The sequence below is a fragment of the Megascapheus bottae genome, chromosome 3 (assembly GCF_031878675.1).
Source record: "Megascapheus bottae isolate mThoBot1 chromosome 3, mThoBot2.hap1, whole genome shotgun sequence".
In the NCBI taxonomy this organism is placed as follows: domain Eukaryota; kingdom Metazoa; phylum Chordata; class Mammalia; order Rodentia; family Geomyidae; genus Megascapheus; species Megascapheus bottae.
The window spans coordinates 46,601,996-46,628,825 of record NC_143511.1 but is presented as its reverse complement, the minus strand read 5'-3'; the positions used below and the strand labels follow the sequence as shown (position 1 = coordinate 46,628,825).

At 36.4% G+C, this 26,830-nt stretch overlaps 1 protein-coding gene across 2 annotated transcripts in view; it reads left to right on the top strand.

The window, feature by feature from the left end:
• Positions 1–26,830, top strand: part of Bnc2 (basonuclin zinc finger protein 2) — a 414,469-nt gene that overhangs the window by 14,263 nt on the left and 373,376 nt on the right. The window contains exon 1 of one of the 2 annotated variants that reach the window (XM_090330027.1): positions 13,754–13,983. The exons of the other annotated variant lie outside the window; for it this stretch is intronic. Coding sequence (XP_090186153.1) covers positions 13,981–13,983 — 3 coding nt within the window. The 5' untranslated portion in view covers positions 13,754–13,980. Of the gene's footprint in view, positions 1–13,753; positions 13,984–26,830 lie in introns of those variants that run through there. 2 annotated transcript variants of the gene reach the window in all.

The following is a 26,830-nucleotide window of genomic DNA, read 5'->3' as shown; positions in this document are numbered from 1 at the left end:
AACTTTTTGGCCTATGCTAGCATGGAGCTTGGATCCTCTCAAGCTCAGCCTCCTACATAACTGGGATGATGGGAGCATATGCCATGTAACCAGCTGCTGATTGAGATGCTGCTCTGGCTTCAAACTACCGTCTTCTCAATCTCTGCTTCTCCAGTTTGGATCGTGCCTAGCTCATTATCTTAATAGAATAACCATAGTTTGAGGTCTGACACTGACCTTCATATTCCTAGGAACATAATTTTATCAAGTTTTGGAAGAGACCAGTACTTCAGAGCTCATTTGTTTCATGGGGACTACAGATTCAGAAACACACACCTGTGCCTATGTGTCATGAGGACATGTATATATCTGCTCACCATTTGATGGAGATACTCTGTACTTATATTACTTAGACAGCACATTCCCTCCTTTGCAGCCAAATTTAATTTAAATTATGAGTTTGGAATCTGAGCAGAGAACATTGCATAGGGATGGGGGCTTTGAGGCATCTACCTCATTCGATAGGGAAAACCTGCAGACACCTCAGTCATTTCTAGTGACCATTCTTCTCCTGGTTTGTCCTTGGAAAGAACACTGACATTTACTACTCTCCTGTTTTATTTTTCTGTTTCTCAGTCCCTTTTCTGGTTGACAAACTCCTTTTTCTTTAGACATATCTCATGCAGATATTAGTCTACTGTCCTGAGAGCTGTTAAGATGACTTTGCTCTTTTTTTTATGGATATAATACAGATGGCAGTCTCTATTTCACTCATTTTTAAATTTCTTAAAGGATACCTCATGCAGCTACTGATATATAACATGGCTTGTATGTGAGTAGTGAAAATGGTGGGGGGCCATAGGAAAAGACAACCATGCTCTGGGGGAAGAGAAGGCTATTCATCGTTTAAGCAAAAATAAGACTGCCTCTAGTTGTTAAATACATTGTATTTCTGTTGTTCACTACATTGTAGGAAAATATCTTAATATTTGGCTTCATATAGTGAAATAAACTGTTTTATGGGGTAGGATGTTATGAAATCTCTTACCTGGTACAATTTGATGCTTGCTAATAACAGAAAATGAAATAGGGTGCATGCATTTTGATGTGACTCTTTCTCTCTTTATAAATATTTTTATTTAAGTAGTCCATGAAGGGGTACCTGGGCTGATTCCATATCTTGGTTATGGTAAATCATGCTGCAATAAACATGATTGTAGTCTTGGTTTGTGCTATGTTGGATAAATTCCCAGGAGTAGAATTGCTGGATCATAGAGTAGTTCTGTGTTTAGGTTTTTTTTTTTTTTTTTTTTTTTTTTTTTTTTTTACCAGTCCTGGGCTTGAGCTCAGGGCCTGAGCACTGGCCTTGGACTTTCTCAAGGCTAGAGCTCTACCACTTGAGCCTCAGCACCACTTCCAGCTTTGTTCTATGTATGTGGTACCAAGGAACGAACCCAGGTCTTCATGTATGCTAGGAAAGCACTTTTACCACTAGGCCAAACTCCCGGCCCTATGTTTAGTTTTCTAAGGACCTTCCATATTGCTTTCCAGAGTGGTTGAACCTTTTGGCCACATTCATGCCAGCATTTGTTACTATTTGTTTTCTTGATAATGACCATTCTAACTGGGGTGATGTGGAATCTCAGTGTTGTTTTGATTTGCATTTCCTTTATGGCCAGAGATGTTGAGCATTTCTTCATGTGTCTGTTGGCCATGTTTTTTCTTTCAAGTGCATTCAGATTTTCTTTCCCATTATATAGCTAAGATAAAGACTGAATGTTAAGTATTCTTAATAATATTTCCCATCATATATCTATGTAATACTATTTATGATTTCCAGAAAGGTAAAAGCTATACTTTAGAGTTGTTGATCCTATCAACTTGATAATTACTTTTTTTTAACTTTCAGAATTTTCTTCCTTACTTTACTATCAAGGAAGTTCATGCACAGATAAACGTATAAATCATTGAACATCCACCTGACACCAAACAGAATCACAGAAGTTGGTGGAGCCACCTGTTACTGTGGTTTCTTTTCCTTAGATATAGTCTAACTTCTCATCCATAACCACAGTTCCTAGACCACATGTCAGTTTCAGAGTAGAAATAGTATAAGACCAGAATGTGAGAATTATTGAATCCTATAGATTCCAACACATTTCAAAATATTTACTTTGAATGGCCGGGAGTTTGACCTAGTGGTAGAGTGCTTGCCTAGCACGAAGACCTGGGTTCGATTCCTTGGTACCACATACATAGAAAAAAGCTGGAAGTGGTGCTGAGGCTCAAGTGGTAGAGCTCTAGCCTTGAGAATGTCCAAGGCCAGTGCTCAGGCCCTGAGCCCAAGCCCAGGACTGGCAATATATATATATATATATACACATATATATATATTTACTTTGAAGTGTCTGAACAGAAAATAAAAAGAGATGATGACAGACAGAATGAGAAAATTGCACAGAAAATTAGACAACAAAAACTAGCAGAACAAAATTAGACATTAAGAGGCCGAGATACAGCTCATTGGTTGAGCTGCGTGTTTGGTGTGCACTAGGACTGGATGTAATCCCCAGCATGAAAAAAAAAAAGCAAAAACACCTCCAATAACATTGGAAAAAGAAAAGGCTAATTAAAATGTACGTTAGATATATTTTATATGCTTCTCTAACACTTTTCAGCTTCTCCTCTTCCAGTATGCTTTTGTTCTACTCATTTACTGTAGAGCAAGTTCTCCTGTACTTGCCTTGGTTATACTAGTGGTAAATGATTGTTCTTATGACCGTAAGCTGATTTTTTTGTTGATGTTTATGAGGTATTAGTTATTTCATAGAGGGAAATTCATGGCATCTGTTGTACTTTTTTGTTCTGCTTATATTTCACCCACTTGGAATAGTAGGTTCCAAGGTAATTTCATATAAAAAACTTAATTGGTTGATTTATGTTAAGTTGGTTGAAATATAATTCACATCAAATGCTGTGACCAAGTTTTACCATTTTGTAATTATAATTACAATTTTGAAGACACAGAGAAATTGAGATGATTTTGTGTAGAATTTGGATAGAAGTCTAGTTATGTACTAATCCATTGTATAATATTTAAGAACTTAATAAGATGTTGGCAAGATTTATAAATTAAAAGAACCTTTGAAGTAATTAATATACTAATGAATACAGTAATGAAAGTTGAACACAAGTAAGCAGATACACGCATTATTACTATTATTATTATGTTCCCTAGTTCTGGTAATATCCTTTAAAGTGCTTTTGGATCTCTTCTGTTTAAAATTGTCTTCCAAAAATCTGCATCTAATTCTTCTCATGGTAGCAAATTTTCCATGTTGTTTTTTTTTGTTGTTGTTGTTACTGTTTTGGCCAGTCCTGGGCTTGAACTCTGGGCTTGGGCATTGGCCTTGGGCTTTCTCAAGGCTAGTACTTGAGCCACAGCAACTCTTTCAGCTTTTTCTGTGTATATGGTACTAAGGAATCGAACCCAGGGCTTCGTGTCTGCTATGCAAGCACTCTACCACTAGGCCATGTTCCTTGCCCATCCATACTGGTTTTTTGAAACATGAAAAAACCTGATGAACTTGGTGAGTGATAAAACCAGATCTATTCCTGATAAAAGATAAAAAGAAGCAAAATAGATTTTTTACATATAGTTTACATATAGACTTTTCACATATAGTTCATATATAGACTTTTCACATATAATGGAGTAATTTTGGAAAAAGTGTAGTATCTTGAGGTGAACACGTTAATATTTTGATTCTTTTCCTCCTACTAGGCATAGAGATTTAAATCCATAAAATTCACAGCTCTGTAAGAATTGTTGTAAAAAATTTTATGCATATTTAAATTCACATATATTTACATGCAAGCATACATATCTGACCAGTTATCATTTTATAGCCTTAAATAGGTAGCTCCCTGTAGTAAGTACCTCACAAAGGCTGCTTTGGGGTAGATTTTTGTGGATTCTGAGTAAATTATTTGTCATAGGCTGAGAAGGCTTTTGAAGGCAAAGGACAGTACATCAAGTAAAGTTTTAACCAAAATGTGTGATCATATGACATTAAACTGTTTTGAGCAATAAGACTAGAAATAGAGGTTGGCATACAAACCTGTATTGTATATTTTCTCATTGTTTAGAAAATCTGTTGGGTAGAGACAAGTACTAGTGACATTAGAAAAGTAAACATTAATGGAGTACAAATTTGCTCAGATAACTTTCTGAGGTAGCCTTATTCATATTGATATTTGACCAAAGTTGAAGGAAAAAAGTCATTGTTGGTAGGAAGTAAGAGTTTATTATTTGTGTTTTAAGAATTTGTACTGGTCTGTTGTTATAAGTTGAGGTTCAAAAGTACACTTAATTGCCTTCAGTGATTTCCTGGATTTTATTAAGAAAAACACTATTAGTGCCATCTTGGTAAAATCTATGTTGTTGAACTTCATCCTAGTTCATTTTGCAATGTTTTCTTTGAGTATAAAATTTTACCTTTGTGTGAAATCTCTGGCTCTTGGAAAAATTTTATTGTAAAAAGCATAAGAAATAATTTTGAAAATTTGATCTGATATTTTGCAGTCTTATCTTTTTTGGAACATTTGTATATGATTTTTGAGTTCAAAAAATAAAGAGGAGTAAAATATATTTAACTCTAGAAAAATTTTTAGATTTATTCCTTAATTCTTTCCAGGGTTCTCAGAAACTTTTGAATTTACTGATTTGAAAAGTCTTAAAAACACTTGTGTGGTAGGAGTGGCATCAACTTTTCTTATGTTACCTGCAATCTCTGACATGTTTTTGCCAAATCTGAATCTTTTAATAGTATGACTCTAGGCTTTCTACAAAATTCTCTAAAGGAAGAGAGAACTCTTAGCAGCTCTGTTATAAGGGGCTAGGCTCTACTGAACCAAAACTCTTGGACATAATTAACAATGTCTTTGGAGGGACCATGTGTGCTATCTTCACGGACCATTTGGCCTATAAGATAGGATTTGGTTCATAATTCATTGCCATGTGCTGTAACTCTTGTGGGAGTATAAAGTCTAACTGCTTTGTGTTGAATAGGTTATGAATGTTTTATCTTGTTCCAGGGTGGATTATTGTACTGGAGAATGCATTTAATTATAAGCTTTATGTTTCTAACACCCATTCACAATACCTCCTCTTCACTACACTTGACATCATCGATGGAATTTCATTTGTAGATGGAGGATAGTATTATAATTTTTTTGGAGATAGAGGCGTGTCAGAATGGAGACTTTTCTATTTAGAGTGCTATTTGTTCACGTTGGTGTTTTAGATCTTTATATTAAAAAACAAGTTTTTAGTCTTCATTTTCTCAGAGAAAGAAATTTATATAAGATAATAAGAAAAAAGGCAGCCTATTTGTATATATTAGGGGTTTCTTAGGATGTCTTAGTGAAACATAATTTTATTGTATTTTTAAAATGTTTTATTGTTGCTATAAAGGTGATCTAACAAGTGGCATTATAGTTACCTAAGTCAGGTAATTAGTACATTTCTTTTTGGACAGCGTTATGCCTTTATTCTTGTGTTTTTCTTTTTTTTGTCGGACCTGGGGTTTGAACTCTGGGCATGGGCACTGTCCTTGAGCTCTTCAGCTCAATGCTAACACTCTACCACTTGAGCCACAGTGCCACTTTTGATTTTCTGGTGGTTAATTGGAAATGGGTCTCACAGACTTTGTCCCCAGGCTGACTTTGAAACCTGGTCCTCAGATCTCCGCTTCCTGAGAAGCTATGATTACAGGCACGAACCAATGGCACTCAGCACTTGTCTTTTTATAAGTTAATGTATTATGGATTTCATTTAAGTATCCTTATTGAACCAAGATTTTTGTAAAAGGGAAATGTTGGAATATTTCTAGTCTCAGTCTTTAGAAAATTGAACACAGAGGTTTCTTAAGAAATTTCTATTTATTTATAGATATATGTCATCTATCTATCCAGTTTCTTGAATGTGCCCCTTCTATGAGCTGAATCATACTAATCAACTATTTACATGCTTGTTAATGATACTCTAGATTTTCAGATATATTTTGATACTTTTCATCTTTCAGATTTTATCATTGAGTAAATTGTTCTCATAGACTTGCCTGGAACAATAGTTATATATTTTAATATTTAAATAGTTACAGTTTTGGAGTACTTTGATATATCCAAATTTTTTATTAAGACAGTTTTAACATATTTCAAATGTCATGTTCTTCAAACAGGTATTCAAGGAAAAAAATCTATGCAATCACTGGCATATATGTTTAAGAACATAATTAAAATTAAGCTGAATCTTTGTATGCCATAGGTACATATTGATCTATATATCAATATATGCCTATAGAATATATGCCCTGTCATATACCTATACAGATATATCTCCAAAGTCATGTCAATCATCTCATCCAGATAGATTTTTACATGCAAAATTTTATTGTCTTTTGTATTTTAGTTTTAGGATTTATTATTTTATTCTTGATTTTAAAAATCCCTGTGACTAGAACTATTAAAATGTGTTTGGACAGAATGCAGTGTATTTGGAAAGTGTTTTATTTTTAAATTAATATAATTTTTATGTTTTTTTCTCTTACTTTGTAAATACAAAATAATTTTTTATTGTAATGTATAGAGGGGTCACATTTGCCAGACGGAGGGTACATCACTTCTCATACGTTGACACTCCCCTATCATTTGTCCCCATTTCCCTCCTCCCTCCCAATCATCTTGTTTTTCCTCCTTCCCTTTCCTATTTCAAATAAACAAATAAACATTTATACAATATACCAGGTAACAAAGTCAGATACTGTAACAATATGAGATTAACCAAAGGTCAACAAGAGAAGGGAAATAACATAATACATTAAGAACAACAAACAAGGATCTAAAACTCTTGTTTCCATATCCTGGAATCCTTGCATTTAGCCTTATCCTATATGGCCTTATGTATCTAGGTTTTGTGTTATTGTAATTCTCTGCTAAGAGATTTCTAGGTTTGTACTATTAGTTTTTAGGGTTTTTTTTTTTTTTTGTCAGTCCTAGGACTTGAACTCCGGGCCTGGGCACTGTCCTTGAGCTTTTTCAAGGCTAACACTTGACCATTTGAGCCACAGCACCACTTCTGGCTTTTTCTATGTATGTGGTACCAACAAATCAAACTCAGGGCTTCATGCATGCTAGGCAAGCACTCCTGGCCAAGTAATTTTATTTTTTATCCAAACAAAGTTGGTAAAGTCAACTTCCTTTATATGTAACATAGACTCAATGAGAATAAATTCTCCCTGAAAAATATTTAAAGAAGTGTTTAAACAAATCAAAATATGCTTATAACTGAAAAGAAATAATTTGATGTGGCAAGTTAAAAAAAGAACATACACAGACAAATTCCGCCCCCCCCCCCTCACTCTCTCACTGTAACCCTTCTTTGAGTCTTTGGTTTAAGGACTCTGTCATATAATGCCAAAAACTTTGTTCTAAACTGTGTATGTGTTGAAACATGTATGCCTGTTCTAGTGTCATAACTAATTATATCTCTTGTATGCTTACTTCTAGTAATTGGAAGATAGACCTACCGCAGCATGCATTTTTAGCATTTAGTTTTATCTGGAGGACCTATCATAGAAATGAAACACCTTGAAACTGCAAGCAGATATTAGTGCTTTAATTATATCACCTTTTTTATGTTCTGCAGATTTTATGCACTTTCAGGGCAGAAGAGTTTTAGTTGTCATTCAGAGTACATCTATTTTTATTTGAAGTTAGACACAGATACTGACATTGTAGTTTTGACTGTGAATTGGAACTTGTGATGTAGTGATGTGATAGAAAATTTGTATAGGATTTATTTTTACTAAAAGAGCTCTTCAAAAGACTGTGGCTTGTAGATGTGGTTCTTTGGTCACTTAATCTTCAGGATTGTTCTTAAAACACTGGAGTTTGTTCTGTGAAAACACATGGACATTTAGAAATTGTGCCTTGGACATACCTGTGACTAGGGTAGCAAACAATGTGTTATATGCACCAGCATGTATGAAAATATGTGGTCCTTGTCCATGCCTGCTAAAAAAAGAACTTTACCAGTCTTCAGTCTTGAGCTGCAGCCTTGTGCAAATTAAAGTCTTAGGACTGGGAGCAGTTAATGCTGATGAGAGATTGTGGTATTTAGCATTGTGCTGTGTTGCGTGATTTTGTTCTGGGAACTTAAGCGATTCTTGTCAAAACTTGGGACAGAATAGGCCACAGAATTAGTGGCAATTAAATATTTTTAAAGTGAGACACATAATGACTTATTAATAAATAGGCCTTTTGGGGCTTTAAAGAAGTACAGTAGATAATTGTTTAAAATTAAATACTGAAAATCGTGGGTTTTCTTTTCTTTCATTCTTTTGCTGTAGTTAAAACTCTTCAATATCATTTCAAACATAACTCTGCCTTTTAAAATTTCACATTGTATTTCCTGTTATTTTATTAAAAATTTTCCTTTTAAAAATGTGCATTGTTGCCAGGTACAGTGGTTTCAAAGCCAGCCAAGGCACTAAAGAACATGAGACTCTTATCTCCAATCTCTAGAAAAGGGGAAGTGAGGCTGTGGCTAAAGGGGTAGGATGGTGGTCTTGAGCTGAAGAACTCCAGGACAATGCCCAGGCCCAGGAGTAGGGTAGTAGCCTTGAGCTGAAGAGCTCAGGGACAGTGCCCAGGCCCAGAGTTCAAGACCCATGACAGCCCCTCCACCCAAAAAATGTTTATTGTTTTTGTCATAAGGTAACTCAAGTATACATAGCATTGAACTTTAGGGTTTCCTGTTTGGGATCTGGGATTTAGACTTTTGATATGATTTCTGTCTTTTGAAAGCCGCACTTGGAGTGGTTTGTATGTAATCAGCATCTGATGAGATGACTTGTTACATTAAAAAAGTTTAACTTGAAGACTTGATAGTCAAAATGTTAAATAATGAAAAGGGTTTTTCCTATTTTAATATGACCATTTCTCTTAGGGCCATCTATCAAATGGGTGCAGGTGTATTTGGTTTTATGAATAAACAATGGTGGAAATCAGAATTTACATATGTTAGGCCACATAAGAGAAAGGGATTTCACAATATGGGGCATCCTGGCAGTACATGAGTGTTGGCTCCCAGCCTGCTTGATAGGAGCAGCTTCCCACTTGTCAGTGGACTGAACTCTATAGGTGCAGGAAGTGTTTAGACTTGTTTGGGTTCTGAACCAGAGGTATTACTACCTCCACGGGTTATTTGGAAATCCTAGGAAGTGTTTTGTTTGTCACAATAGATGGAATTGGGGAAATCTGCTGTTTAGTAGGCTTGAGATACCAACATGTCCAGAATGCTTTACCTTCAGCAGGGGCATTTCTCCTAGCTTTTCAATAAGATTATTCTTAGGAATCACTGGATAGTTACTACAGTACAAAAAATAAATGGAATAGGAGGGGAGTGTAAATATAGGACTCTCTTCTCCCTCATAACTCTTGCCTCACAACACTTAAATACATACATACATATATATATATATATATATATATATATATATATATATATATATATATATATGTTTTTTGGGGAGGGCTTGTTTATGGGACTTGAACTCTGGGCCTGGGCATTGTCCCTGAGCTCTTCAGCTCAAGGCTACCCTTGAGCCACGGCCCTACTTCCCATTTTATTTTTTTTTATTAATGTATTTTATTATCAGGCGGCCGGGAGTTTGGCCTAGTGGTAGAGTGCTTGCCTAGCATGCACGAAGACCAGGGTTCGATTCCTTGGTACCACATACATAGAAAAAAAAGCCAGAAGTGGTGCTGAGACTCAAGTGGTAGAGCTCTAGCCTTGAGAAAGTCCAAGGACAGTGCTCAGGCCCTAAGCTCAAGGCCAGGACTGGCAAAAAAAAATGTATTTTATTATCGGGGTAACATATAAAGGGGTCACAGTTACATTCATCAAGTAGTGAGTATATTACTTCTTTCTATTTACTTTTTAATTTTTATTGTTGGGGTAATGTATAGAGGGGTATAGTTACATTTGCCAGGTAGTAGGTGCATTACTTCTCACACATTGGTACCCCTTCTCATGTTTGTGTCCCCATTTCCCTCCCCTCACCCCTCCCAATCACCTTGTTTTTCCCTCTTCTCTTTCCTATTTCAGATAAAGGATTAAACATATATACAATATACCAGGTAAGAAGTCAAATACAGTAACAATATGAAATTAACCAAAGGGCAAAAAAAAGAGAAGCAAAATAACATAGTACACTAAGAACAATAATCATACAAGATGAAGCTCTTGTTTCCATATCCTAGAATTCCTTTCATTTTTTTTTTCCTAGTGTTTAGTTGGAGATAAGAGCCAACTGGGCTGGCTTCGAAATTGAAATTCAGTCCTCAGATCTCAGCCTCCTGAGTGCCCAGCTGAATGAATGAACACACACACACACACACACACACACACACGCAGTGGGTCACGGGCTTGAACTCAGCCTGGGTGCTGTCCTGAACACTTCAGCTCAAGGCTGCTGCCCTACCTTGAGCCAAGCTCTACTTCCCATTTTCTAGAGGTTAATTGAAGATAAGAGTCTCAGGTCTATACTGATGATAGACCACTTGTGGTGCTAATAGAACAAATAAGGATTTGGTTACATTTTGGAACAGATGGGTAGTTATTTCTGTTTCTAACAAGTTGACACTTAAGAAAAAATTTCATTGTCCAGAAAATTTTATTTATTTTATGGGAAAACTCTGTCATAAAGAGCAGAATTGGCTTGTCAGAATTAACTTTGTAGATCTAGAGAAGGTTACTTGATCATTAATTATCAACAGTTATTGAACTAGCAAATAGGTATGTATTATGCTTCCTGTCTACAAAGTGATTTTTTAAAACAAAGCTATAAGTTCACATTAAAAATGGTTTCACATACAGATTCAGATTTTTAGCTTTGTGTGTTTGTGTGTGTGTGTGTGTGTGTGTGTGTGTATGTGTGTGTGTGAGAGAGAGAGAGAGAGAGAGAGAGAGAGAGAGAGAGAGAGAGAGAGAGAGAGAGAGAGAGAGAGAGAGAGGGAGGGAGGGAGGGAGGGAGGGAGGGAGGGAGGGAGGGAAGGGGAGGAGTCTCAGGTCTATTTGTGCCTAAGCTGGCTTTGTGCCTAAGCTGGCCTTGAACTTTGATCCTCAGGTCTCAGCCTCCTGAGTAGCTAGAATTAGAGGCAAGAGCCATTGTGCCCGACTCAATATTTGTTTTTTAAGTACTAAGTTGATTGTAGCTTAACAAGTGGAATTCCGAATTTTACTTCTTGATAACAAAGTCAGAAACTGTAACAATATGAGATTAACCAAAGGACAACAAAAAAGAAGAGAAATAACATAGTACATTAAGAACAACAATCACAGAATATAAAGATCTTGTTTCCACATCCTGGAGATCCTTTCATTTAGTCTTATCATATATGACCTATATGTCTAGGTTTTGTGCTATTGGATTCTTTTGCTAGGAGAGTTCTAGGTGGGTACTCATTATTACAAATGAGGGAAACCATTGAGCCTTTGTTCCTTTGGGTCTGGCTTAAATGGATTTTTTCCAGGTCTTACTGTTTCCTTACAAAGGGGGCACAAAGGGGGCAATGTCATTCTCTCTGATGGCAGCATAGAATTTCATCATGTTTAAGTAGCACATCTTGTTGACTCAATCGCCTACTGAGGGGAATGTGGGTTGGTTCCATATCTTTGCTATGGTAAATAGTGCTGCAATGAACATCATTGTGCTAGTAGCTGAAGTATGTCCTTGTTTCTGGACAATTGGGCAAATGCCAAGGAATGGAATTGCTGGGTCATACAGGAGCTCTATGTGTAGTCTTTTGAGGAACTGCCATACTTCTTGTTATTAATTGATTTCCTCTGTCAAGTGTGAAATTTACATGTATATGAACTAATTTGGAATTGATGGTGACAGTTTCTAATGGGAGTTCTCTCATTAGTTTAGCATATCCATGCTGTACAAGATAAAAAAGTATAGTATAGACTCATATCCTAAAATAAGTAAAGTAGCACAAAACAGCCTGCAAACAAAACACATGGATTGAATAATATTTTGCAGATGAATGTTTGGGAAGTACATCTTTGGCAATGGGTAGCCATCATGCATGCTTATCTTTTTATTTTTATTGATCTTTTATTTTGAAATATTTCATTATTTGGACATATTTAATGTTTTTCTCTTTTAAATATTTTCAAACTTTTGTATTTTTCATTTCAGAACAGATACAGTAAACACTTCAGTGAGGTAAACCTGATCACAGGGCTTCATTGTTATATGACAGATATTCACCTTAAGACCTGGACAAGCTTTTGTTATGATGATTTGAAATGTGAATATACTATTTAGGAAGGATAAATATATGTGTTTTGAGGAAGTCAGCTTGCCATTTTTGCAGATGTTTCTAAATATGTATAGTTTGTCAGGAAGCTGCATAAGTAGTGTAGGACAGAAAGCATCTGAGTCACAAAGGCTTGAGTTTGAATCTCAACTTGTGGGAAATTTGATAAAGTTCAAAATTTCGTGAATCCTCAGTTTTCAGTATGATGGTAATAATAGCCATTGTTTATGATTGGAACAAGAATAAATTAAAATGTAGTTTGGGTCAGAATCAGTATAATGTCTGAAATAAACTCAGATGTCTTTAAGGTTTACTTGTGGGTTTTAGAAAAAGCACTTTACAATCCTGAGATGCCTAAGTTTTGTTACCTGTACTTAATTGTCTAGAATATGGTCCATTAGTTATTTCTGTTTGTAAAGTAGAGTGTTTAAGTGAATAGGAGGAACAACAAAAATATGAGTTTTCCTAGTGGTGGCTACAAAGGTGAAACTGGTGGCCAGTCTTGGGGCTTGAACTCAGGGCCTGAGCACTGTCCTTGGGCTTTTTCGAGGCTAGTGCTCTACTATGTGAGCCACAGCACCATTTCCGGCTTTTTTCTGTATATGTGATACCGTGAAATTGAACCCAGGTCTTTGTGCATGCTAGGCAAGCATACTACCACTAGGCTAAACAACCGGCCTGGTGTTTCAATTTTTAAAAAGCTGATGCTTTAAAATAGTAAAGTTACTGGGTACAGTTAGGCCTGCCTATTGTGGAGAAGCTGCAATGTTTTATGGTATTTAAAAAGCAATAAGGAAAGTGCTCAATGGGAGTATACAGGTATATGGTAACACTTCTCTGATGAGCAATCTTAGCTCATTTACAAATAGTTCTGAATTAAATGCAATTTAAGTATTCAATTTAAGTATTGTAAGCATTATTGCATGTAGTGCTCTAGCAATGCCAGCCTTCTGTAGTCACTTGACCAGGTCTATGTTACTATCTAAATTCTTTAGTCTTTGTGTTCCTGTTTGAAAAACAACATGACCATTGCAATATTTTGCCATCATGACTGTAAAGATTTTTCTCTTTCTGTCTCTCTCCCCCATTCTCTCCCTTCCTCCCCTCTCTCCCCCACACCGGAGTTTGAGCTCTGTATCTCTTGCCAGCCTTCCTCACTTACAGTTGGCACTCTACCACTTGAGCCACACCTCCAGTTCTTTATTGGTTTTGCTGGCTAATTGGAGATAGAGTCTTGGGGATGTTTTTGCTCATGTTGGATTCAAGCTGTATCTTCAGATCTTAGCCTCCCATACAGCAAGAGTTACAGGCTTAAGCCATTGGCTTTTAGCTAAGAATTCTTCTTCTTTTAAATTAATGTGAATACTTTTGAACAGAAGGGAAATCAAGTTGTAGAGTGGATTTTTGAGTGATAGCTCAGGGCATAAGAAGGAATTGCTGGATTAATTGGGCATCCATGGACTGCATGGATAACAAACAATAGTGAGTACTTTTTTTCTTTTATGCCAGGGATATCGAAATTCTCTAAAAGAAAAATGAAGAGGAGGTTATGTGGCTGCCAAAATGAGGTTTCAAAGAGGATGAAGGATTAAAACACATAGTCTTTGAGGAATGGTAAGAATTAAGGTGTAATTGATAAACATGTCAGATAGGCTTTGTGTGTTGTGGACCAGAAGGCAAAAAGTCTGGCTTTTTTTTGGCCCCAGAGTGTCACTAACTAGTTGTTTGGAATTTGTGTAGCACTTTTTTGCTTGTTTGCTTGTTTTTAACTTTTCTTTTGGTCTTTTTTGGTACTGGGGATCAAACCCAGGTCATTGTACATTCTAGGCAAGTGCTTTGCCATTGACCCTTTCCCAGACCCTTGTGTTAGCCCTTTTTATCTGAAGAATAGACTAACTTAAAGAAGGAAAACTATTTTCATCTTTCAGGCAGTATTGATGATTGGGTAATGGTAATTTGAGAAAGGAATTTTGAGATTGTATTGGGATATTGAGAAATATTTCTGGGGAACAGCACAGCACTTTTTGATCCCTATATAGGGGCAGTAGTGCTTGTATGTTTTCAGGTATGCACCACATCTTTTGACTAGTCAATATTTAAATCCTTTCTAATTCAAGTTGTGTATTAGAGATTACATTTTTCTTAGCTGTAGGGTCTGGTGAATCTTCTCAGCATTTGTATTTTTAAGAGAAACAGGCTAGCTGCCTAACAGAGGTATAACTTGATGGCATATAGGAAGAAACAAGATGGTGGCTGCCAGAGCTCAAGACTGCACAGCATGGTATAAGCAGACTTAGGTAGGGTTTTTTTTGTAATCTTTAAATCTGTATGAATCAGAGTGGATGAATCCCTTCATTTAAAGAACCATAACTAATTAAGATCTTCCTATTGCTTAATATTTGCTGTTTGGAATTTATTTCTATTCTTGATTACCATTCAAAATATAGTTGTATTTTGGGCATTATTTTAGTATCATGTGGAAGATAAGTCTGAGAGGGTTATGGCATCTGCCTTTCACTGTATCAGTACCTAATATCAATACCTAATGATCTGCAAGTAGGCCATTAAAGGATTAAGAGCCTTAGTAATTAATGCTAGTAATGATTGCTTCAGCAATGAAAACAAAGAAGATTGCATTCATATGTATGTTATATATACATACTGTTGGGGAATTATTGTTTAACTTAATGGAAAAGGGTCCTTAAGTTTCCAGGTTTAATTTACTATGTTGGAAACTCCCATCTTAATGACACATTTATCAGACTTTTATACTAGAAGGACTTATAAAGAGTAACTTATGTTAGTGCAACTCTACTGACATTAATAGCTTTCCTTTCTGTGTGTTCCTTAGAAATTATCAGGAGCAACCGTATTTGTAGTGCATCGCTTAGTATAATAGCCTTTTTGCATTTAAATTATTTGAATTTATCTCAGTCCACATTAAGATTGTGCCATGGGCAGAACTCATTTATATCCTGGAATCACAAAGCATATTATAATCTTGGTATGTAGTATATAGTCCATCAATCTTGAAGTAATAGTTGAGATACTATTTTACCTAAGAGCTGATGAAGATCAGGTGAAGGAACTCCTTTGAAGTCTTACATTGGTGAATCAGAAATAAAGTTGGATTTTCCATTTTTTAGTTCATACATGCAACCATAATATGTTCTGTGGTGCTGAGGAGTTTTGTTTTGGTAGTAGTACTGGGGATTGAGCTCAGTACTTCATAGTTGCTCACAGGTACTGTACTGTGTAAGCCATGATTCCATTCTTGTTTTTTATAGGTTAATTACAGATGAAGTTTTCCATACTTTCCTGCTCAGCCTGGCTTTATACAGTCATCCTTCAGATCTTAGCTTCTTGAGTAATTAGGATTGTAGTTATGTCTCCAATGCCAATTTATTAGTTATAGGACATAGTTGTTTATTTTTAAATATCTACACTGAAAAGTAGTGCAATAGAGTCTCACTGTATGTTCAGGCTGAGCTTCCATCCTCCTACTTGTACATGCTGTTGGTGAAAAATGCTTGCCCCTGCACCCAGACATTGGTTGAGATGGTGTCTCAAAACTTTAATGTCCAGGCTCACCTTGTAGATTTCTGCTTCCCAGTGTGGTGATTTCTGTGCCTTCTTATCGTTCTAAAAGTCTTTCTAGAATCATATTATCAGCTAGAGTTCTGTGCATGAAAAAAAATCCAATTTTGGTTAAAAATATTGAGTAGGTTGACACTTGTTTATACTATACATATAGTATTATGTGGGCCTACTTTAAGTAGACCAAAACCATCTGGTGTTTTACTTCTCTAACTTATATAGCCACAAAGGTCAGTAGGGGATCTTGTTAGGGTTTGGCATCTGTTGGTGTTTTTCCTCTATGAACCATAAAATATAGAAATGTAACAGAATTAGAAGACTCATGCCTCTGAGTGTTTTCAGTGTTGAAGCAAGGACAATGGTAGTAAAGTGCAGTGCCTAAGATCAGGCTAGTTGAGGCTCTGATGTTCTTAATCCTCATTTTTGCAGTGACATAAGTGAACTTGTTTTGAACATCCCAACACTAAGAGGTATAGTCTGTTACCTCCTTGGAAGATTAGCATGATAATTGTTGAAAGACTCCAGTTCTGAAAGTTCATTTATCTCTCTGCAAGTATCACTCAAGGACATCTTTTATGCCAAGCATTGCTTTTGGGGATACCTATGGAAAGAAGTCAGCAGTACCTCCAGGACATTCCAAGAATCTAGTAGAATTATGGGTACTAAGATGATATTTCATAACATTTCAATTTTTAGCCTCAAGGGCAAATAGCAAAAAAAATGAAAATGTTTATTTTCTCTTAAAATTTGTTTATTTAGAATTTATAGTGTCTTCCACTTCATACAGTAATACAGTGGGGAGGAAATTATGATATGTATAGTTTTTTTGGCAGAGCCCAAATCTTCTTATCATGTGTTGCACCGGGTGTGTAAGCTGAATAGTTTTTAGGCAAGTTTTCATTGTTAACATGAGTGGTGTCTATCACTGGAAATAGTATGACACCTATGGGCTTTTTCCAAATTCTCTATAAACAGAGTTTATTTGCATATTTTTCTTTATCTCTTTTTTTCTTTGAAGTTGGCTTCAGTAAAGAGAGTGGAAGAAAAATGATTAAATAGATGTTTTATTTTAGTCCTAAGTTTAAAAATGATCACTTCAACATTTGGCTAGCAAAATATCCCTTTTTCTTCCTCTTCCTTTTCCTTCCTCCTCCTCCTATTTTTTTTTTTTTTTTTTTGCCAGTGCTGGCTTCAACTCAGGGCCTGAGCACTGTCCTTGGGCTTTCTCAAGGCTACAGCATTACCACTTGAGCCACAGCACTACTTTTGGCTTTTTCTACATATGTGGTACTGAGGAATTGAATCCAGGTCTTCCTGCATGCTAGGCAAGCACTCTACCACTAGGCCAAACTCCTGGCCCCTCCTCCTCTTTATCATCATCATCATCATCATCATCACCAACAGCAGAAGTAGCACTGGAGTTTGAATATACTACCATGTGATTGCCTGATAGGTGTTTTACCACTTAAGTCATGTTCCCAGCACTTTTTGCTTCTAAATAGGGTCCTGTCTTTTTTTCCTGGACTGGCTTGGATTACAATCTTCCTGTTTATGCTTCCTGTATAGCTGAAATTTTTATAGTTTGAGATGGAGGTCTCCAACTTTTTGTCAAGACTAGCCTTGAACTTCAGTTCTAATCTCAGCCTCCAAGTAGCTTGAATTCCAAACCTGAAATTCTTTCATTCTTGAGAACTTTGGTGAGGGCTTACTAGCCATTATGTTCTTGAATTGTTTTTTTTTCTTTTCTTTTTTTTTTGCATTTTTTATTGTAATTAGTAAAAGGGTTACATGATATTTGCCAGATAGAAGGTGCATTAATTCACGTACATTGATACCCTTTCACATGTCTTGGTACCCATTTCCCTCCCCCCCACACCCCCCACCCGTTTTGGTTTAATTTTTTTTGTTTTTTTTTTTTTCTGGAAGAAAAAGCTTAGCAAAAGTTGAAAAGAAATCAAGGTTAAATGAGAGAATATTGGTATTTATGGCCATATCATCATTTGGGACTCTGTTAAATCAGCATATACAACTTTAGGTTTTTGAGACTATGTTAGTCATGGTCTATTACATATATATATATATATATATATTCACATATATTCATTTAACTCTAGCAAATAGTAATTCCTAACTATAGCTTTAAAACAATAAGACTTCTATTCCTTTGTTCAGATCAGAAGAAATTGCTTTTGAAGGCAGGGCCACGAGGATACTATGAATGACCATGTTCTCAGCCCACAAAGGAACAGAAATTATGTAGAGAAGGGAGCCATGCCTTTGGTCCCCTCAAATCCTAATCTGGGAACCATTATAGGACCATCTTGCTGTGAGGTGCATTTATAACTGAGAGGCAATTTCTAAAACTGCTAAGACCAATCCCTGTAGGGTTTTAGAGATTAAACTCACCACCTCGTGTTATAACCAGATGAAAATAATTACGTACTGCAGCCTGCTGAGTGGAGTAAAATAGATTTCCAGTGCCAGGATTTGTAACTAGGAAGGATGGGTGCTGCATTTTTACTGAGGTCTCCCTACAATTGAAAGCTTTATCCTATTATGGTAGGTCTCAAACTGTAAGTCTAGGAAGAAAACAATACAATTTCATAACACCAAGTCTTCCTAAACTTTTTCTGACTTAAATGCAGATTTCTTGCCAAGAGACTTAAGTTTCATATTTAGATTGTGATACCAGAAATGGCTCAGTCGTATTTGTTTCCTGCTAAATAGATGTTAGGTAAATTAAATTTTGTAAGTACAAATGCAGTGTAGGCCCAGTTTCCTTTTCTGTGAATTAAGAATAATAATATAGTAGATCTTTAGCATTCGTGAAGCCCTTTCAAAGAGACCTCATTTGAGGAAAAGTTTGAGTTGTGGAGTTCATTGCTGTACAGCTGACAGAATTCATTTCTCTTGTATCATCATTTACCTTTCAGTTAAGGACGTTCCACCTTTCAAAAGATTTCAGATTTTTACTTTATCACTTCAATTAGACACATTCATTTTCACCTTGCCGTTTGGACACCATTTACTTTCTGTGAGGCATATTTTCACAATATTAAAAGAAATAAGTCAGTAGTTAACACCATGATTTAGACACAACTGAAGAGAAGGTAGAACTGGCTGAAAGCTTTTCCACATGGAGTGAGTTGAGCAATATGTACCAGAATTAAAAACATTGTTTCAGAATTTCTTTTGACTTTTAAAAACGTATTCTTATTTTTGGCCATGCTTGGTCAAAACTACATGTCATGAATACATGAAGAAGGCAGCTTACTGAAATACTTAACTGAGGGTTATATGAGTGAGGCTCAAATGAATTGTTACATGTAGTGTTTACAAACAACGCTTAACAGAGAAATCAAATGTTTGGTGATATATTTAAAGCCAGTCCGACTGAAGTATCAAATTATTTGACAACACAGAAAAAAGCAAGCAATGTTTGCTGATGTATTGCTGATGGATGAAGTTGCTGTTACTGACATCTCATCCATATGCATTGTTTTTCCATCTATGCAGGGATGTTGATCATACACACACTGTAATTTAGTTCTTTTGAACAATGGCATGAAGTTTTTGATAGTAGTGTAATGAAGCCAAAATAAAGGAAAGAGACTCACTGACTAGTTTTGGGTAGTGATGTTAGTGCTTCTGGGGTTCTAACAAAGGACTTAGAACTTTGTGTCCTTTCTCTACAACTTGAGCTGCATCCCCAGTCTCTTTCTCTCTCTCCCTCCCTCTTTTCCTTCCTTCCTTCCCTTCCTCCCTCCTACCTCTCTTTCTCTCTTCCTTTTTTTTTTTTTTTTTTGCTTTATTTTCTCTTTCATATAGGGAGTTGAATTTGCCTGGAGCTGGTCTCTGATCAGAGTCCGTAGTCCTGTGCCTCTTGTGTTATTGGGATTATATGCATGCAGCAACACTCCCAACTGGACTCGTTTCCTGAAGTCACTCATGGATATGTGTGAAGACTTGTATTAAGGAACATTGAATTCTGTGCAAGCATAGTAACTAGACACACACAAGTGAGAAGTATGATTAACAGTATCTCATTTAAAAACAAAATTGACAGTGGAAATGAGTAACCTATTTCATGTACCACTATCTTTGTTTTTTAAATCCATTTATTTAAAAACTTTATGTAGTGCTTTTTTTATAGGGCAGATTTTATACTAACATTTCTGGTATTTAGTGATATGGAATTTAAAATCAAAACAAAAAGCCATCTAAAACTCTTTTATCTTTGAGTTCAGAAACACCTGAGAAGATGATCTGTCCAAGTGATTATAATAGTCAAGAATACACATATGGGCTTCCAGACTTGTCTTCTGAATTCTTGAAGGATGATACATAGTATTTTCATACAAAAGAATGAAAGTGGAGAAAACAAGGGAAGGAATAACACTGAAAACAAATATACTCATTACATTATTTAACTATAACCTCTCTGTGCATCAGCTTTATGATGCGCAGTTAAAAAAAAGAGTTAAAAAAGTCTAAGACAGTTTAAAAAAAAAGAATGAATAGGCTGTGAGAAGATAGAATTATCTAAGGTTAGGCAGTGGATAAATACCTAAATCTGAGACAAAGCTTTCTATTTTTTCTATTTTTCCCCCATTTTTCTGTAGCTTCCACACCTTGTAAGTAATGTGAGGAAAAGAATAAAGTGACCGCACAGTTTTAAGAAGTACTGATTGTTTTGGCATGTTTGTAGTAAATGAATATTGACCCTAACAAGTGAACTTGGAGAAATCTGTAGATTTATATCAATATTTTTTTTTATTTGTATGGTACAGCTGAGTAGCGGAAGTTAAATATTACAAATATCCATGCTATTTTGCTTTAAAGGGGTTTTTGAAACTTGTGACAAACTTTGGTGCTTTTTCTTCTGTCTGCTTCCCTCCCCTCCTCTCCCTTCCCCTCCCTTCCCCTCCCTCCCCTCCCTCCCCTCCCTCCCCTCCCTCCCTCCCTCCCTCCCTCCCTTCCTTCCATCTTTCTATTCCATCTCTTCCCCCACTCCCCTTCCCTCTCTCTTTTTGGTGGAACTGGAAGGCAGCTAAATAACTGCTTTACCAACTGAACTATATTCTCAGCCCCAGTCAAAAGGATGAGGAGAAATCAGCGTAAATCAAGGTAAAGTGGAAGGCAACTGGGTATTGCAAAAAATAGGTAAGCTTTGGAATGGAAGGGAACATGGGGCATTCTTTGGACTGAAAGCCACTGTAGGTGATACAAAGAATACAGTGAGGTAAGGCTGGTGAGTTGGAGTTGGACTATAGACTTGTAGTTCTTGTTAAATGGGAGTTGAGAGTTTGAAGCTGGATTAGAGTAAGGGGATATCACCATATGCAGTAATAAGAATTCCTTATGGTAAGAAGCCAAAAAATCAGCTGTATCTAGTGTGTTAGGGTCCTACGAGGGACCTGGGGGGCATAATAACATTAACAAAACCATAGTGAAAAAAGTTGCTGTTTGTATTTTCTTTATTTCACTAAAGGAATATTGTCAGCAGCCATTACTACTCTGAGGCTAATGACTCCAGAGCGATATTTCTTCTTCTTCTTCTTTTTTTTTTTTTTCTGCCAGTTCTGGGCTTGAGCTCAGGGCCTGAGCACTCTCCTTGGGATTGCTCAAGGCCACTTGGGCCTCAGCACCACTTCTGGCTTTTTTCTATGTACGTGGTACTGAGGAATCAAACCTGGGTCTTCGTGAATGCTAGGAAAGCACTCTACCACTAGGCCAAACTCCTGGCTCATAATTAGTTTCTTCATCTTACTTTTTCCCTCTCTTCTTGGCACTTCATTGCTTGGGAGTAACTCAGGAAATGGAAAAAAGAGTGAAGTTCAAACTTAAATGGATATTTTCTTCACTTTTTAACAATCTTGATAAAAGTTCTTGAAGAGACAGAAGTTTGAAATTGTCCACAAGAATGTGTTTAGATTTCTTTGTTAATTTTAGGCCTTTTCTTTTGGAGGAGTGTTAGTGAGAGAGAATTTATCACCTGATGAATGAGCCAGTTGTCATTTTGAAGGTAGAGAGAGAAGTTGGTGGTAGCATAAAAAGTGTATATTCGTAAGAAGTGACTTACTGTCATGAGGGTTTGTATTTGAATTGTTCAGATACAGGGTTGGGAGACATGGTAAGGTAATGGACTGCTTTTCCTTGCTCACGTGAAGAAAGAATTTAGACTAAAGAGCTTTCCTCAGGTTTCATTTGTTCTTTACCCACATCTTGCCCTGTAAATATTGTATGGAAGATATTTATTTTAGAAATTAATGTGTGTTGCTTTGTTTTGCCATGAGATTTTCATAGACCTCTTGAGAAAATGATGAAAACTTGAGTTAAGATTCATTGACTCACTTGTTTTATAGTCAGGATGTGAATGGGATGGAGGGCTTCAGGAATTCTTACATAAATTGATGACATTATAGTAAACAGATCAAATTTTAAATTTATGTTCTTTAAGAGAACATAGATATGTTTTAAGCCTCTTGGGCAGAACATAATTTTTCTTTCATGGATTGCCTTCTTTCCTTTGGAATTCTTTGCTGTTTTCACAGCTCTTTTTACCTTGATAGCATAACACAGGACAGTGACCCAAAGAACCTTCTGGATTTTCTTCTTTTCTTTTGGCATTTAAATACATGTAGTAGCTCCATATTTTACCTTTAAAAATACCCTTGTAGTTTTACAAGGATGGAGTTCTTATTCATATAATTTCAATTGCTGTTTTCGAGAGTCCATGTTTTCATCAACAAGGTCAGAAAAATCATGTTTAAATCTAGATTTTGACTTCATTCATCCCTGTGATTTTCTTCTGTTTCTGCTCATGAAACAGTACCATATAAATGATGCATATTTTCATAGGCACTTAAAACTTGCAGCTAAAACAGCATTGTAGCATTTTACTCATAGCCAGTTAGAGTTTGAATCGATTGGCTTACTGGTTGCCCTCTTACTTTTTGTTTTATTTTGCTTACCTGTTCAAATTTTCTAGCCTTTTTTGTTAGTTGTTAATGCTATAGAGAACAATAAAGAATTGTTGGCACACTCTTTACAATTTCTTAGATCTTGCTTGATATATAACAGTCAGTAGTCTGCATGTTATAACCATTGCCATTGTTTGTTTTGTGAAATAAAATAGAAATCACTATGGAGAGTCTGTATGGAGTTTGTGTGATATTGTCCAAGAGAAGTGATGGTTTGAGATACAGCCCATCAGCAGAACATTGAGTTTTAACAAACACAACGGACTTTAGGCAGAATACATATAAGAGATTTTATTTTAGCCGCATTAAGTCCAACTTTCTTTCCTTTCGAATCTTTTGATCTTTAATAACAGCAGAACAAAAATCTCTCAACATAAGAATATTCTGAATTTGAGGTAGTATGCAGTCTTTTATTTGCCATTCTCTATTTTTTAAACAAAAGTTAGCTATGTTAGAAATATGAGCTGGATAAGAAATGGCCACACAAATAAATACAGATATATTGGAAGTCTGAATATATAAAAGTCTTTTTTATCCTTTTTGCTTAATGGATCAAGAAGTGAAAATGGTCATTGAATCACACCATCTTTAAATTTTTGGTGCTTCATTGTATGAATGTATACATTTACAATTTTGGCTTATACAAGCTTTTAAATATTAGGCTTTTTTGCTGCTGTATTTATTTATTTATTTATTTATTTTTGATAGTCCTGAGGCTTTGAACTCAAGGGCTGAGCATTGTCCTTGGGCTATCTCAAAGCTAGAGCTCTACTGCTTGAGCCACAGCACCACTTCCAGCTTTTTCTGTGTATGTGGTATCAAAGAATTGAACCTGGGTATTCATGCATGCTAGGCAAGCACTCCACTGCTCCTCCAAACTCTCGGTCCAAATATTAGGCTTTTTATGGAAATATTGTCAGACCTTTTTTTTTTTGTTTTTGCTGCCAGTCCTGGGCTTGAGCTCAGGGCCTGAGCACTGTCCTTCGACTTTCTCAAGGCTAGAGCTCTACCACTTGAGCCTCAGCACCACTTCCGGCTTTTTTCTATGTTTGTGGTACCAAGGAATCGAACCCGGGTCTTCGTGCATGCTAGGCAAGCACTTTAACCACTAGGCCAAACTCCCGGCCCGAGTCAGCCCTTTTTTTGAAGTTCATTAATTTGGTAGAGGAGCTAGATTAAACTGGAATAATAATAATGTGTGGTCTGCAAATAATTGTAAAAACTCCGATTATGTCTCTTTTAGAGGTTGCCAACAAATTTTGTAAATTGGACTTTGGCAATGATTATTTTAGGTTGTCTAACTTGTCAAGAAGTACAGTTCCTGTTACAAGGAAAAAAAACTGGTTTCATTTTGAGGATGAAATGATTTCCACAATCATGAATCTCTTACTGTCTTCATTCAGCCAGCTACTATTGGAATTCAATTTCTAGAAGGCAGAAACAGTGCCATTCAGTCTGTTTTTCACCTGTTTCTTCATATTTTAAGTCCTCCAGCTCCTGAACAGCCTGAGGGTCTTCATCTCCTTTTGAATGTGTGAATTACAGGGTAAAGAGTGAGTGGAAGATCTTTTCAATTTCCTGCTCTCAAATAATTTCTTTTGGTTGCCCCGCCCCCATAATCTTTCCCTTTGGTGATCTACTGTAAGATTCTGAGTCACTAAATGAGTTTTATCAAAGGAGAAAGATGTAGTTAGATGCTTAGAAATTTAATTATTTTCTAAGTTGGCAATCACATTGAATGATAGTACCAGGTGAATGCCACCTTACCTCCAGCTGTGCTAGTATAATTTATTAGTCCTAATGAATGATAAGCCTAAACACTTTAAAGAACTTTAAAAATTAATATTGTAACTTATAATTGTTCTCCAAAGCAGTTTTATCCTTTGTTTAGACCATGTTGGAAACCATTGATATTTTTATTGAAATAGAATTGTGCAAAATTTTTTAAAGAAAATCTGGAATGTGTTGCTTGAAAATCTTTTGACACAGAGTTTAAATTTCTCTACAAACCTTTGTAGCCTTTTCCTACAGATAAAAGCATTTATGGGAGATTATACTGTATGTGTGTGTGTGTGTGTGTGTGTGTGTGTGTGTGTGTGTGTGTGTGTGTATGTGTATGTGTATGTGTGTATTCTGCAATACATGTCTCATGGTACAATCTATCATAGTAGAAGTATCCTTAAAGTAGGGATTCACAAATAAGTACTATATAGTGTGAATATGGCATTTCCTATTTTCTTTTTTGTGCCAGTCCTGGGCTTGAGCTCAGGGCCTGAGCACTGTCCTTGGACTTTCTCAAGGCCAGAACTCTACCACTTGAGCCTCATACCACTTCCAGCTTTTTTCTATGTATGTGGTACCGAGGAATCGAACCCAGGTCTTTGTGTATGCTAGGTGAGCACTCTACCACTAGGCCAAATTCCTGGCCTTCGTATTTTCTTTAGGGAGGCATTTTTGTTCTCCTGTGGAAATAAATTTCCCATTGTTTTTCTTAAGTCTTTTAAACATGGTTACTTATTTTTTAAAAGTAATCCCTACCACTGTTTATATGTGTTCTACATCCAAAGTAGCATTTAGTCTTACTCATTAAAAATTATTTTGATTCAGCCAATAGTCAACTGCTACCTACTGTGTGCTAGATGTTTATAGAATTTCTCTTTAGTTTGTGAAACATTAACACTAGGCACAGATATAAATCCTTCTCTTTGCAAACACTCTTGAGAATAGGAAGTAAAGTGAAAATGTGTTTTGGCCTATATCATGGTTTCTAGTCGTTTGTATGTATTTCATTAGGAAAATACTTAAAAAAATATTTTTAGTTAGGGAACCAAACCTCTTTGCCCAACTTGTGAAACTCTGTAGAACAACACAACCATCGAAAAAGGACAACATTGAGATTGAGAATGTAATCACGCAGTCACCTAATAAAAAGTGCTTCCACCCATGTATATTGGGCAAACTCCAAAAAACAAAACAAAACAAAACAAAAATCATTTGGTAGGGGGAGTGTGGGTGCTGGGACAGCTTGCCCCTGAAGAGAAAATGCTTCAAAAACGTGCTGCCAATAATATATAAGACAGAAAGCATTCTGAGCCTGGACCTCTCCTCTCCCCCTTCCTCTCAGCATTCATGTTTTAGTTTGCTCCCAAGTGCTCACAAGTCTGTGCCAGAGGAAATTCGCAGAGGCCACTCTGGGGAGGGACGCAGGCGGAACAGTGGTGCTCAGTCCTCTGCAGCCTCAGGCCAGGTTCTGGGTCCTCCTGTATCCTGGGACTGGAAGGACTCCTTCTGCTGACTTGACCTGGCGCACCCTGGGCCTGGCATTCCCAGCCCTTCCCCCAGCCTGGAGTCGCTGCGAGGCCATCTAGTCATACGCTGTCCATCAGATGTGTTTACTTTTTTCCTGACAGCCGACACATCTGGAGCACATATTCAGGTTATTCCAGTGCCACTAGACACATTCCACAAGATCATTTCAGCGGTTGTTATGGCGATCTTCCTCCCTCCAGTGATTTTCAAGTTGCATGACAGAAATAGCTGGAGCTAACCAGGGGGACAAAAGTCAACGGGATCAGGAAGGGCTTCTTTCACAGAATGAACTAATTAGTGACCCTGCTTTCTTCACAGGGCAATGAGCATATGGTTTAATAAAGTGAGTCTATGACACTTTTTTTTCTCCTTCTGTAGTCAAAGCTGTCACTGGCTGAAAACTTTCCTGTTTTTACTGGTGGGATGTAGTCTGCTGTCTTTCAACAGAGTTTACTTCACAAGGAGGGAGAAAATGTTTGCTCCTGAGAGTTAAACTTCAGAACTTTTTCTTGGCTTCATACTACCTAACTATAGCAGGTCCTTCAACTTAAAGAGACAATATTCACTTTATA